This window comes from Aulonocara stuartgranti, assembly GCF_965226115.1.
Source record: "Aulonocara stuartgranti genome assembly, chromosome: 17".
Lineage (NCBI taxonomy): Eukaryota > Metazoa > Chordata > Actinopteri > Cichliformes > Cichlidae > Aulonocara > Aulonocara stuartgranti.
Window position 1 is genome coordinate 12,878,970 of NC_138953.1, and position 15,170 is coordinate 12,894,139.

Genomic DNA, 15,170 nt, shown 5'->3' on the forward strand with positions numbered 1-15,170 from the left:
TGATTTGTGTTTCAGATTTGCTGATATCCGGCGTTTTGGCAACCGCAAACAGAAGTTAAATTTAAACCGTGGATGCACCCAGAGCATACACAGAGCCAACCAGCTGACTCTAGCTCCACTGTTGGTTCGTTTGGTTTTTACTTCACTGTCGCTGCTGTTCCAGGTGGGCGGCGCCGCTCAGCATCCTCTGCGAAACATTCCGCGCATACCGGTTTTTTTCCCGCCGTGTCCAGGACGTTTCAACCGTGAAATAAATTAAACGCACCTTTTTAAAGAACGTCTGCCATTCCATTGGTTGTGGCCTCGTCGTGACGAGAAGCTTTAAACGGGTTGAGGAAAGTTAGTGTCTGTCATTTGAATCAGCTGTGTGAGGGGGACGGGGGCGAGTGTTTTACCTTGTCAAGGACCTCTTTGAACAACAGGTATTTGTTTACAAATTATTCTATTTTATGCATTTAATAGGGCGTTTTTATTTTAACTGTTCATACATTTCGCAAAATATGATAGCTAATTTTTTGTTATTTTTTAATGACTGCAGTATTTTAAAATCGGGGAAAACAACTTAACATTTTTACAGTAAGCTAATTAGCTTCGTTTCCGTCCTGTTTAAGTCATGCAAAAGTGATTATTTGTTAATTAAATGATGTTACTGCAAGTATTCAGCAGAGCGCTGCAGCAGTGGGCATGCCTGGGCAAGCCTCGGTAGGATCTTCATTCAATCAGAGAAATAAATGGTAGTTGTTATTTCCACATTGTCTAATGCATCCAATGCAGCAGAAACACTTTATAGTCATATACAGAATGCTAAATGCTAAACATCGTCACAATATTCGTTTAAATATGCACAGATCATCAACAATGTTGAAACCACCTGGCTAATGTTTTGTAGCTGACGGTCTCACCACCAGAACAGCTCTGACCAGTCCGGACATTTCCATAAATGCCTGAGTGGAATGAGCTCTGGGCAGTTTGGTGCTCGGGTCATTGCCTTGGGCTCTTTGCTAAAGCTGTCCCTGAGCAGGTTTTGCCCTGTGGTTTAGGCACGTTATCAAGGGGTGTTACGATACGACCACCTAACATCAACAGGATTTAAGTTGGTTAAACATTTTTAGTTCTTCTCTCCACTGGTCAATAGTTTCGATGCGTTGGCTGATTTGCTCTGTTGCTTTTTGTACACGGCTCAACAACAAAAAAGAAAATTAAAGCAACACATCAGATCTGAGGGTTAAAAAAAAAATCATGCTGCATATCTACACTGATATGAAAATGATCACCTTACAGAGGGCTGAATTCAAAGACATATTGAAAATCAAAGTAAAAAAATGATGCAGCAGGCTAGTCCACTTTGCGGAAATTTTAATTGCAGCTAGTCATAATGGTACTTAGTAATTTGTATGGACCCCTGCCTGCCCCCTGCCCAATGTGCTTGTAAGCATGCCTGACAAGGTCCGGGCATGGTGATGGTATCCTGAGGGAATCTCCTCCCAGATCCGGACAGTCTAAGATGCAACCTGCTGGTGTTCAATTAGTTGAAACATAATGTTCTACAGGTGTTCTACTGGATTAAGGTAAGGAAAGCATGGGGGGCCAGTCAGTAATATCAACTCTGTCCTCCTCCAGGAACTACCTTCATACTCTCGCTACATGAGGCCAGGCAATGTTGTGCAGCAGAGAACATCAGTGGTGGGCCTGCTAATTCTGGTATTCTCTGGCAAATGCCAGTCAGGCTCCATGGTGTGGGCAGTGAGCACAGTGCCCACTAGAGGACGTTGGGTCCTCAGGTCACCCTCATGAAGTCTGTGATTGTTAGTGAGAGACCTTCACACCAGGGTCCTGCTGGAGGTCCTTTTATAAGAGTGTGGCAGTGTTTATCCTGTTACTCCTTGCACGAAGGAACAGACACTGATGGGATAAGGACCCTCTACAGCACTGCTCACCTCTGAGTAACTGCCTCCCAAAAGTGATTTAAAAAAAAAAACAACAACCCATAAACACACCTAAACTCAGAAGAGTTGAAGCTGCAAAGGGTGGGCCGACATCATATTAAACTCTTTAGATTAAGAGTAGGATGAGAAGTTCTTATGTATGTGAAGGCAGACGAGCAGTTACTTTTGGCAGTATAGTGTGGTTGCAGGGATTATGAGAAATGTATTTCCCATGTTTGATGATTTGCATGCACACCTTGTCATGTTCTGATCCAGACATGGGTCACCTCATCCACTACCTGCACCTCCTGCTGGCCTGTCAGTGTCTCGCGGTCAACGGGCTGTTTGAGTGGCTGAGGCTGACAGAGGCACCTCGAGCAGCAGCGCCTCTTCAACCAGCTGCAGTGGCTCCAGCACATCTTGCCAAAGACGCTCAGTTTGAGATGGCAACTGCAGATGAGAAGTTTTTAGCTGAGGCAAAGCAGATGGAGCTCAGCCCATTGGACAGCTGTCATTACAGGGTATGTGGGCCTTGAAAATGTGTATTTAATCCAACGGACAAATAAAATGTTTTTGAACAATATTAGGTTTGAGTTTGGAGAAGGCTGGGCAACAGTGTTATTAAGTGTCTTTCATATAAAATTCTCATGGCACAGTTTTCAATACATTGTTTAAACAGAGGAATCATGTTTCTCTGGTTTGTCTCCTCCTGTAGGTGATCGCTCGGCTAAAGTCGAGCTGTGACAGCCTCTCAGAAGAAAAGCTCGCAAAGCTCGGAGTGGAACTGTTTAACTGCCAGGCAGAGATTGAGGGGCGCCAGACGTACCTATGCACAGAGGAGATGGTAAAAATACGATCTTGTAGTACTTGTCAGAAATGGCTTTAAAAATATAATGTTGTGTGCTAATCTCAATTTTATGTGTTAGACCATCAAAGAGTGCACAGCAGACATGGATTCAGATACATGGAATGCTTACCACATAGTGAGCAACCGAGCGCGCTCCGTTTGTTATGCAACTCGACAGCAGCTTTTCCGGCGCAGAGCAGAGCACACAGTCAATGCACTCATCTCCACAGCCACCAGCCAGCTAGATGCAATGAAGGACCTGAAGGTAAGGCTGGGTTTAAAAAAATAAAATAAAATAAAATTATTTTTATTTTGCAAATCAGTGGTTTCTTGGATTCATGGATCATTTTCAAACAGGAGGGCCAGGTAGAGTTGAAAGAACTGACTGCAGCATCACTGGACAAGCTGCTTGAAGGCCACAGTGTTCTGCAGGCTCAACAGGGGAAGCTCCACGAGGGCCAGGAGCAGATGACGAGTTCACTGAGGGACAACCTGGAGCGTCTGGGTCAGGAAAAAGCTCTCATCGCCTCTGGACAGGAGTTGGTAGCTCAGCTCATTCAGGGAATTACACAAAGAATGGGTGAGAATTTTAAATTTTTCTGTATTTTTATTCTATTCTGTTAAAATTGACTTTGGGCGTGACTGCAAATAATCTGACATAAAGGCTCTTTTCATGTGCTAACAGTCAAATTGCAGCAGTTTGTAAATGGGTTTACTACTGACCATGGATAAAAGAAACTGTTTGTCAAAGTACTCGAAAGTGACCTGATACAGTTCGATGTGCTGAATGACTTCTGGAAGTTTTAACTTTCCCCTTTTAAATAAGATAAAATATTGAACTGCAATTCTCTTTAAGAAAACTCTGTAAACACACCTGATGCCACATCATGTAGCATGGATTTTATTCTTTCTGTCCACCTTATTTTTTTTTATTTTTTTTTATTTTTTTTATTTTAGAGAATGTGAGCGAGCATCTTCAAATCCAGGGCTCTGAGGTGCAGGACAGCCACAAGGCGATTGTCAAGGACCTGGCAGATGTAAGACACCAAGCTCAGGACATCTATCAGAAAATTGGTAAATGGCTGAAATCATTTGTAGTTTATAAAACTATCCCCCCCAAGCAATGTGCTTACATATCTTTTTGTATGTGGCTGAGTAGACCACAGTATGATAGAGTTTCTGCAGTATCAGGATCAGACCTCCCAGTACTACACTGACCTGATGAACAAGTTGGAGCGCATGAACAGCACCCTGGGAGGCATGCTGCACTACCTCGATAAGATGCAGAGCCGCATAGAGGACAGGCTTCACATGATCCAGGGCTACCTCGGATGGGCAGGTGAGACACGGCAGCCATAGGGCACACTCCCTTTTTATAGGGTCTTTTCCTGCTACAGAGAAGTTGGATAATTGACTGTCAGCAGGACATATTTAGAAATTAATTCTTTACATTCTCTTTGACTAAAAAAAAAGGTTTCTGTATGACTTAAGAATTCTTTTTCTTGTGCTTTTTGCTTGAACAGGTTTAAGTCTGACAGCTATATGGACGTGCATCACACACACAGGCTACTTTGTACTGTGTGCAGTCCTGCTGACATTCCTGCACTGTCCTGGTTTCTCTCGAGCCATGCTGCTGCTAACTGTGCCTCTGAATGCAGTTGCTGAAGTCAACCAGCAGCCAGCGCTGGATCTCACCAGCCTCAGCCTGCTGCTGCTCACTCTGTCTCTGGGTATAAACATAAAGTCACTTATGAGGAAAATACATTAGCTGCAGTTTTCTGAAGCATTTGTCACAGTGTGAATTTTGTTTCTGCAGGTCACTGGTTTGTGAATCAGCTGTGGGCATGCTTCCAGATCACGAAAAAGCTGACCAGTCCACTGCTACTCAGCTCGTGCACCATTGTGGAACCGCAGAAGCAGCCTTGCAAGTGAGTATGTTGCACACTAGAACTGCAACTTGCGTATTGGTCTTTGAAAATGTTCAATTTAACGGACTTCACTGAATGTTAAGGCCATCACCATCTTGGTGTTTTGAAACTGGACATGGAAGAGGGGTGACGTCTGCTTGCTGATGGACACTGGTTGCAGCTATCAATTATAATATAGAGCAGGGGTCCCCAATCCCAGTCCACGAGGGCTGGTGTCCCTGCAGGTTTTAGATCTCACCCTGGGTCAACACACCTGAATCACATGATTAGTTCATTACCAAGAACTTCAAGACATGTTGAGAAGGTAATTTATCCATTTAAATCAGCTGTGATGGATCAAGGACACATCTAAAACCTGCAGGGACACCGGCCCTCATGGACTGGGATTGGGGACCCCTGATATAGACAGTAATTTATTAAATGAGCACAATGTTGTAGATGTTAAACTTAGCTAATGATTTAATCCGACTCAATCAGAAACTCTTGAGTTCACTGGTCAGTGCTCAAACTGGTAACTGATGATTTGTTCGAGTAAAAAATGAATTTTGAACTCTACCCGGTCAGTAAGAGCTTCAGGCAGTAGAACATGTATTATTGTCTACACCAAATTAACAATGATTCCTTTTGCATCTATTGGACCTATTTTCTATCCTTTTGTGCTCAGAGATGAAAAAGATGACATCATTGAGGAAGACGACCTATTGAATCCGGACAGCTTTTTATCAGGTGGGAAACACATGCTGAACCTTTTTACAGTGAATCCTGTTCAAGAGCAGTGCTCTTTCTATAAATTCAGCTTCTCAGTTTTGCTGTCAAACATGTTTGTGTTCAGGTGAACTTGGCATATCAGCTGTGTCTCCACCTCAGAGGAAGCTTACGCCAGAGTCGAGGCTTATGCCAGTAATTGGTAAACCAAATCACTCCACTCCCAGGTTTATACCAAAGCCACTTTCTTCAGCGGTAAGCAAACTGAGTTAATGCTTTCAGAAATGCAAAAACTGTATTCTCAGTGCATCACTAGTGGCAAGCAAGACAAATATTGTTTAATTGAAATCTGTTTTAGGCTCTTTGTTACGATATACCCCTGAGTAACCTGGAAGGTGTTTTTGATTCAGTCACTGACTCGTCTGATTTAGGGAATGATTCACGAAGTGCAAGACCCACTCCATCGTTAGTCAGCAACAGGTCAGTAGCTCCAGTTACATGCACATATTTTATTTATTTATTTTTTCTGTTTGAAGAGCTAAATTGTTTATATGGACTGTGATTTAATGTACTTTGTGTGTGTGTGTGTGTGTGTGTGTGTGTGTGTGTGTGTGTGTGTAACCCTGACATTTGAAATGAGCATGTCATGTTAGGGATTCTAGCTGCCAGTTCATTGCTATGTTACTGATACCAGTTTTCACTGAAATCATACAGAAATAGAAGTAAGAGTCTCCAAGAGCTTTTGGCCTATAGGAGTTGTTTCAATGTATACTGACCTCATTATTTGAAACTGTGGAATTAATAATTACCCTCCAATATAACCTCATTATAATGAGTAAAGGGGAAATATGAATTGTTAAAGGGCATCTTTCTGTTTTTCTGCCTTCAGCTCAGTGTCAGGCCGTCAGCTGTGCAATGGCCTCACAAAAAGAGGAAAAGTCTGTAAGAAGAGAGCCGTGCCAGGACAGGAGTACTGCAGAGTCCACGAAGGGGGGCACTCCTCGTATGTCCAGTTTTAACAGGCTCAGCCGTCTTTGTTGTCTGTAAAAACTGTATACAGTAATGAAATATTGTTTTTACTAAGTTCTGTCTGCACTGCAGACAGCAGTAAGATTGCTGAATGAAAATTACATCTGTAGATATTTTAAATGGTTTTTAGACGTTTATTTAGCTTTCGTGTTTAATAAAAATGAAAACTTATCAAAATTAGCTTTGTCAGAGTATGTGCATGTACACACAAGGAACTGGGCTCAGTTTTTTCTTAATTCCATGCTCTTTATTGCTTTCAATGTACCTAAGAGAACATGGAAACAGACAGTAGCAATGTGCCACAGATGAACATGTATAGCCTATTCATAGTGGTGGGTAACTGGTTCTATATATAGATGGAGGGAGAGAGTTATGTGAATTTGTATAGTATATTTTTTTTCTCATTTCTTTTCTAAATGTACTCGTATATTGTTCACATGTTGAAATAAATTACCTATCAATCAATCAATTTGAGTATGTGTAATATAGGTATAACCAAAGAGTATTTACTGCATGGTTTGTTTCAGTAAAAGCTGTGGTGGACGTTTTAGTAGAGACAACATGTAAGCAATGGCCTGTGAAAAGCTGTTCTGTAGCACCTACCAAAGGGAGGAACTGGAAGAGGTTGTATCCTGGGTGTGAGTGTTTCCTAATTCTGAGTTTGTACAAATCGTTTCTTGCAGACCTGACTTGTCCACTGTAGTCTGTTCTCGTCCTCTTTGGTTTGATTAATACACTGATGGTCATGCAGTAAACAGACTGGATTACTGCAGAGTAGAAATGGACCAATAGCTCCTGAGCTGGTGCAGGAGGTCCATCCTCTTCTGGGCCTCTTTGATAATTTTGTATTAGGTGGCAACAGACTGGATCCCTGAAACCTGAAGGAGCATGTTCAGCTGTTTAACCCCTCATTGGTATGCAGACTCATCACCAACCTTCACAAGTCTCATGATCACCATGCCATCTGCAAACCTCACGTTTTTAAATAGGCTGGTGTTTTGAGGTGCAGTCGTTTGTGTATGAGGATCTGCATTCCTCAAGGGCCGATGTCCTGCAGGTTTTAGATAGCACCCTGGTTCAACAAACCCGAATCAAATATTAGTTCATTACCTCTGGAGAACTTCAAGACATGTTGAGGAGGTAATTTAGCCATTTAAATCAGCTGTGTTGGATCAAGGACATCTAAAACCTGCAGGACACTGGCCCTTGAGGCCTGAAGGTTCCCCAACCCTGATCTATACACTTCTGTATACATCAGGGTTCTGTGTCTGTTATAAAGTGAAGCATGAGTAGTGCTGTCCAGCAGAACTGAATCCTTGTTTTGTTTTTATGGCATATGAACATATAGAGAAATAAAAATCTCAATCTGTGACATGTCTTTCATTTCAAGGGTAGGACACTTGAGACACATTGCAAATATAAAATATTTATTTTGCTCTGATTAGTTTAAAAAAAAACAAAAACAAAACACTAGCCCACATAATGCTCAATTATATAAGCTGGATCAATCAAATCCCAAACCCTTCAATAACAAACTAAGTCAAAACAATTCTGATTTCTGAATGTTATGTTGTGCCAGCACCTGGATTACAAGAGTGAAGCAGCCCATTTCCTATGGGCTCAAAATGTGGTCATAAATATTTTGTACTTGTAAATCAGGATTTGTATGTGTTTAAAAAAATAAAGATTTGTGTTGGTATAAACAATTTGTATATGTAAAAAAGATTTGTGCGTGCATAAAAAAAATTTGTGTGTGGACTTAGCCAAAAAAACCCTGCAAGTTACAAGTATGAATTTTGACCCTATTTTTCTTCCTTTCATCTGATTGGTCAATGTCATGTCAATCACAAATGTAACAATCCAATCAGAGAACAGATGGGTTTGGCTGTCAGAAGGGCGCTTTTTTTGAACTGCAGGTCTTTGAAGGGAATAAATGCCCTTTTACATGCCAACCCAGCGTTTTCCTTCATCACCACGAAGGAAAACAGTCTGTGGTCGTCCAAGTTTGGTGATTTTTGTGTCACAGGTCTACGTGTTTAATACAGGGACTTCAACAGCCTTTTCAACAGCACTGCAGACCGCGGGGTGGGTAGTGTTTTGGAAATGACAGTCTTCATCACAAAGCTTTCTTCGGTTTGAATTAGCATACATGTTTTTATTGAGCATTTGAAGAACTAGCAAAAAAAAAAAAAAAAAAAAACTCTTGTAGAGGACAAAGTCAGAGATAGAAAAGACAAGGAGCAGGTGCATCTAGTACAGGTAGAGCAGCTGCAAAAACCCACAGAGCCCAGCAGCCAGCGTAACAAATTCTGGATCCTTTGCTCTTAGTTAGCAGTTAGCATTAGCAGCACATCCTTCGTCCGATGTGAAAGGACTTTTATGCTGCGCACTGTGACTCACAGCAATGGTCCCGGGTCAGCCCTGACTTTGTGTTAAACTAATCCTAAAGTAATAATGGTGTTTGTAACCACTGACATACCACAACTTTATCTTTTCAACAGCTGCTGAAAGTTAGGTGACCTAGCTGCTATCGGATATTTATATAGAGATCCTCAAGCTTCAAACTGTATTACCCTTCAAGGACCTGCAGTTCAAAAAAGCGCCCCTCCGACAGCCAAACCCATCTGTTCTCTGATTGGATTGTTACATTTGTGATTGACATGACATTGACCAATCAGATGAAAGGAAGAAAAATTGGGTCAAAATTCGTACTTGTAACTTGCAGGGGTTTTTTGGCTAAGTCCACACACAAATTTATTTTTTATTTATTTATTTATTTTTTTTTTTTACACACACAAATTCTTTTTACTCATACGAAACTGATTTACAAGTACAAAATATTTATGACCACATTTTGAGCCCATAATTTCCCAGCTGAAATGATTAACGCTACAACAGTGAATAAAACTCTAAAACTTCTTCTTACGGGTCGTAGAATAGACGATGACATCATTTTTCTTTTACTGAAGGACAGTAGACCCCACGATCTGTACGTTCCTAAAACGTTCCACGCTCAGCTGGATGATCTAGTTTAGATTAAAACAGTTGGATTAAATCTGAGATGACTGAACTCTTCCTGCTGGTAACACTGATACTGGAAACCACAATCAGCAACTCTGCAATTTAAGTTAAAACTGGGAGGGAAGGAAAAAAAACAAAAAAGACATCCAAGATTACATGTAGCTCAGTCAGTACCCTTTAAAATTCGACTAGAGAAAAATGTAGTGAGGGACAGTAGAAAAATGGCAGAAAAGCTTTCTTTTACAGCATAATTAATGTCAGTCCTTTTAAAAGCAAATACAAAGAGCGCCTAAATGGGAAAACCAGCTGAAAGCACCTGAATTTAGAGGGCGTAGAACAGGGCTGCCCAATCCCAGTCCTTGAGAGCTACTATCCTGCAGCTTTTAGATGCATCCCTACTCCAACACAGCTGAATCAAATGGTTTGATCTCTTCAGCATGCCATCATGTTTGGCAAAGGCCTGATAACAAGCCATTCATTTGATTCAGGTGTGTGGGAACAAGGATGCATCTAAAAGCTGCAGGACGGTAGCTCTCGAGGACCGGGATTGGGCACCCCTGGCGTAGAAGAACAACGCTCTTCCTCACAGCAGCTGGACGGATTCAGCAGTGATGACTTTAAGGCCTTGCAGTACAATTTCTTAATTTTATTTTATAGCTGTGTTGAGCCGTGAAAGGAAATTATTTTTGTCTCCTACTACAGACTGGTAGCAACTTTCATGTGTGTATTATTTCCTATTGACTGAGGGGCACCTCTAAATGATCATGATTTGCAGTGGTCTCTTAAAAATGCTTCTCTAACACTGAGTCCACAATCACAACCATAGCCAGTATACAATAGATGGACTTCACTACTGTGATTTTACCCTTTGCTTAGTGAAGCTGTTGCGATTTTTGCAATCATCAATTTGGTGTTTTGAAACCAGATGTGACGAGGTAAGGTACAGACTTGTCATTTAACGTCTCTTTATAATCACTAACACTTCAATCTAGCTACAGAGCTCAAGCTCATAAGGAAAGTGTTTACTGAGGTCACAGATTGTGGATGAGCAAAGATTTCTACATGACTGGACTGCTTTTTACAATTGCAGGAGTCACCCCCTGCTGGCCATTAAAAAGAATACAGGTTTAAGGCACTTCTGCATTAGCTCACAATTTAGACCCTGCAGCTACACCCACCTTTTATACACAGACAAGGATTCTAACCAGTTCCTGACACAAGAATAATGCCACCATGGCTCGGTGGCATCATTTCAGTCCAATACTTTTCAAACTGGTATTCTGACAAATCATCCAAGATTGAATCCAGCTAAATAGAGTCCATGTACCGAAAAGGGGTCCCAGGTCCTGCACCCAACATTCAGCACAAAACAGTATGGTGCTGCAGAAAGAGGGCAACAACAGTAAGACTCAACACCAACTGCCTTGTGTTTGTGCTGTGAAGCACTTTGTTTTCCACGAGCTCTCTCTCCACCACCAGACTCTTTACCAACACAACAGCAGATGAAACAAGAATTAGCACCGATTTTTTTGGCAGTCTTCTCACTTCCTGGCTGTGTCATAGTTGGCAACAAACCAATCACAGGTTTCCTTTAAAGCTGCAAGTGAAAAGAACCAGGCAAGTCAGTAACTGATGGAGTCTTTTGAAATTTCTACACTGTTAGCATCTAAATGTCAAGCTTTACATCAGCCGCACCTTGGTTGAAGGGGGTGAAAGTGAAGTCTGGCAGATACCGGCACAGCTTTGCATTGCTGGCCGTCTTTTTGAACTGTCCATCTGCTTTACTGGTGTCAAACTGAATGTCACGGGTAAAGGAAACAATGAGACAACAAGAAGCAATGTTGGGGTTTTCTCTATAGTAGTCTACAGTCTTTACTTTACAACATAAAGCGCTTTGAGGCGACTGCTGTTGTGATTTAGCGCTATATAAATAAAACTGAACTGAATTTAACGTTAATCTTCCAAATCCACTGTCAAAAACAAATAACTTGCATTACTGAAAGGATACCACGACTTCTCCTTTAAAGCCCAATGCATCAACAACAGCTTCTGCTGCTTCTTTGATGGACACTTCATCTTCCTCACCAACTGGAAGCAACAGATGTAGCATTATAAGAACACTTATCCTTAAACTGCCATCATCATTGAATAGTCAAAGAGTCATAGAGTCTATGAGGACTCACCAGAGAGAATGATTGGCTCAACTTCTGGATACTCCCTCAGGACCCAGAGGAAAAGACGAGCCAGGTCCAAAGAGTAGATGAACTGTCTTCTAGGTGTGCCAGAGCCCCAGACCACCAAGGGTTTCCCCCCCTCTGAACAGTACAACATGTAGATGAAGTCACATGTCCATTTACACCACCAAAAACTTGTAAATGCTTAAAGAGAAATGCTGGAATGACAATGGGGTTAGGGACTTAAAAATCCACAACTTACTTTGAGCAATGTATGCTTTATGTATAAGACCTGGTAGCACATGACCATCTTCGATGCTAAAGTTGTCATGAGGACCAAACACATTAGTGGGAATCACAGCTGTATAGCAACGCCCATGCTGCTGTAAATACGCTCTGTGAAGCACACACAGGAAAAAAATGTCATGAGGCTGAAAGTTTTAAATGCATTTCCTGAAAAATAGGCAGAGGCATTATGCGAGGGTGACACATAACAGTATTGGAGAATTCTCAAACACTAATATGTCCTGTGAAACTATACACATGCTAAACAGAAGTATAACTAAAAACTGTTGGGATTATGTTGGTCAGCCGCAAGATCATGATTGTTTTACCCCTTTGAAACACCCTGCATTTGTTGATCTTTTAAGACAACAGCTTCCTTGCTGGACTTCTTGAAAATAATTAGAACTGTTCTAAACCAGTCTGCCAGGGAGGGATTTGAGAGCTGAGAGAAAGCACAATGCGGTAGAGGATAGAAATGACACATAGAAGACATAACGTACCTGTTGTGGACATCAATCATCCTCTTTGCATAGGCGTAGCCAAAGTTGGACTCATGAGGTGGACCGTTGTGGATCTGTAGTAAAGAGAAGCGCATGTGAGCTGCTCTTTTCCAAATGTGCTGATGCACAGAAAGAGCAGGGAGGTATATTCACCATGGTCTCGTCAATAGGATAGGTCGTCTTATCAGGAAAGATGCAGGTGGACAAGCAGGAAACAACCTTGACCACGCCCGCTTCATGCGCTGCCTGCAGCACATTGTCATTGATGTAAATGTTGTTCCTCTGGAAAGTAAATAAAACAGGATGAGCATCAAAAACATGAATCTAGATAGTCTACGATCATAGCATTTCTATTAAATGAGTTAATTAGATGAACAGGTTCCTCATACCCAGAAGTCCAGGTTATATTTCATGTTCTTGAAAAGCCCTCCAACCATAGCAGCCAGGTGGATGACGTGCGTAGGCCGGTGTTTCTCAAACACTGCCCGGGTCTGGTCCATATTCCTGAGGAGAGGCCACCAGCAGGTTAATAGTATCAAAACATGTGACAGCATTTTATCTTGAAGCGGAGCAACTCTCACATGAGGTTGGCATCTTTGGAGGACAGGAATATCCATTCCTCCCCCTCCTTGGCTCCTCCTTCTTTCACCACATGCTGTATGGCCCTGCCCACCAACCCGGATGCACCTGTCACCAACACCCTCTTGGGATCGCTCATGTTTATCTAGGTAGTGGAACATGAACAATTCAGCACAGGACGAATCACAGGGAAACTCTGATTTAGATACAAGCTATAAACATCGTCAAACTTTCTAAAGCTAACAGGTTTATCTGTGTTTTCATGCAGTAACGTTTGCTATTTGTTAGATGCTTCCTGATTTTTATCTGAGGTGATCTGACCCGTACAAAACGAGCAGATTTTGTACATATATAGTTGCATATGTGCCACGTACACCGCACACGACCATTCAGACAAGCTAACCTTATTAGCTGTTAGGTGGCGGTAATCGCCGTCATCGTTCCTTGGAACTCGACAAAGTAAAAAACTGATTACCTCGTAAGTTTACTTTTCTTCCTAAACGCGAGATATCAGTGCTAGAAATCCTCGTTAACGCGGAGTTAAACAAATAAGCTAGCATTAAAAAAAAAAACCTCTTTTACCTGTTTGAAAGCTGAGAACAGAACAGAGAAGCCGGTTTCTTCTCTTCGTCGCCTCTTCTTTCTTCTTCTAAATTTAATTGGCGGTTGTCAAAGAACTGAATGGTGCATTACCGCCACCAACTGGTGTGGAATGTGACTGGAACGTCGCTCAAAAGAAAAAAAAACCCTCAATTCCCCCTAAGCCATTTATTCTCTTTTAAAAACTGAAGTAAGGTCTGATAACGTTTACTTCTAGAGTCCTTTTGCAGTATACCAATAACATCTAGTTTCATTTTTACGTTACTCAGGTTTTAGGTCAGTTGTCTTCTCTCCATCTGAGCTGCTGCATCTTCTTCTTCTATCTTTTTATGACGGTTGGCAAACCACTTCAGGTACATTACCGCCACCTTCTGGACGGAGATTCTTTTCCGTAGGCTGTCCATTCACCATCCTTCCCTCCAGCGACCCTAGAGGCTTCTTGCTGGTTCACTTTTATCTCTTCCAGGTGTATGCATTCTGTCTCTTCAGCTACTTTTCTCTTCTTTACACAACTACCGCTTTCCCACACTGTCAATCTCAATACTGACGTTACTGTAGACCAGTCATCTTCTTGCCTGCCTTTTTCGAGCAAATCAGCCTCCGTGTTGCACTCTTGTGAAACCCACCTCCTTACCATCTTCACCTTGGACATCTCAGTGGGAGCTTTATTCAAAGCCAAAGTCGTCATCTTCAAAACCACCAGCATCTAGACCAAGGGCGTAGATTTGGTTTTGGCATTGGTGGGGACGGATGATTCAACCACCGAACTCTGCCCTGTTTCTTTTTTTTTTCCCTTTTTGTTTTTGCTTCTTAATAAAAAGAGGAGAAATATACTTGCCTGCATATGCTATTCTACATGCTTTTAAACCATTTAAAATCACAATTCATAGTTTTATATGTGAATTCTATAATGTTAAATTAATATTAAACAAATGACTGACTAAGTATTTTAGGCTTTAGTTTACTTCAGTCATATTCCATATAAATCAGGTATCATACAAAAATAAAAATAGCTTCAAATACAGTCATGACAATAAAAGAATATGACTTTAAGGACTTAACATCATTACTTCAGTTATAGTACACCAACATCTGTTATATTTTGGCACTAAGGGAACCCATAAAACTACTCATCTAAGATTACCACAAAGTAAAAGATCTCTCAGCAAAATTATGCAACAGTTTAGGCGCACTATTGCCCCGATCAAATCAGTGAGCTGAGATTTTCTATTCTAAACATGAACTAATGTTACAGCAACAGACATGGGCTACTGGTGTCCCACACAACAACTGTTTGTAGGGTGAGTGCATTTTTGTGCAAACTGCACTACAAGGTGGATATTTGCAAAATCATGACTACCTCATGACATTTTGTCTCAAAAATGAACCCTATGAATATGTCAGTGCCATTAGGATGAAATTATTGTGTCACCAACATTTCTATGTTAGACATATAATTTTAACAGCCTCTGTAAACTAATATCCTGGCTTGCTCAAAGCCGCCGTTTTCTCTGACAGTTTCAATCAAAATTAGAAATGCTACTCTGAGATAACTAACAGTGCTGCCTGTTGTGCAG

The 15,170-nt window shown here is 41.4% G+C and overlaps 2 protein-coding genes across 4 annotated transcripts; one reads left to right on the plus strand and one right to left on the minus strand.

Moving 5' to 3' along the window:
- bmb (brambleberry) lies at positions 1-8,651 on the plus strand. 3 transcript variants are annotated; one of them, XM_082511681.1, is made up of 13 exons: positions 1-422; positions 2,202-2,446; positions 2,641-2,769; positions 2,852-3,037; positions 3,130-3,352; positions 3,730-3,846; positions 3,932-4,111; positions 4,296-4,502; positions 4,589-4,700; positions 5,365-5,426; positions 5,533-5,660; positions 5,764-5,885; positions 6,295-8,651. In XM_082511681.1, the coding sequence occupies exons 2-13, from the start codon at positions 2,204-2,206 to the stop codon at positions 6,422-6,424; spliced, it is 1,839 nt and encodes a 612-aa protein (XP_082367807.1). In that variant the 5' UTR covers positions 1-422; positions 2,202-2,203; the 3' UTR covers positions 6,425-8,651. The 3 variants fall into 3 exon arrangements, with proteins under 3 accessions (XP_082367807.1, XP_082367808.1, XP_082367809.1); XM_082511682.1 differs by having other exon boundaries at positions 4,589-4,688; XM_082511683.1 differs by having other exon boundaries at positions 5,837-5,885; positions 6,295-6,401.
- Positions 8,652-9,187: 536 nt separating this feature from the next.
- Positions 9,188-13,708, minus strand: LOC309692856 (GDP-L-fucose synthase-like). The gene is made up of 10 exons (XM_082511697.1): positions 13,576-13,708; positions 12,996-13,138; positions 12,804-12,918; positions 12,568-12,696; positions 12,415-12,488; positions 11,892-12,025; positions 11,639-11,770; positions 11,464-11,543; positions 11,151-11,250; positions 9,188-11,052 (listed from the first exon to the last, which is right to left on the minus strand). The coding sequence occupies exons 2-10, from the start codon at positions 13,130-13,132 to the stop codon at positions 10,997-10,999; spliced, it is 957 nt and encodes a 318-aa protein (XP_082367823.1). The 5' UTR covers positions 13,133-13,138; positions 13,576-13,708; the 3' UTR covers positions 9,188-10,996.
- Positions 13,709-15,170: the final 1,462 nt, after the last annotated feature.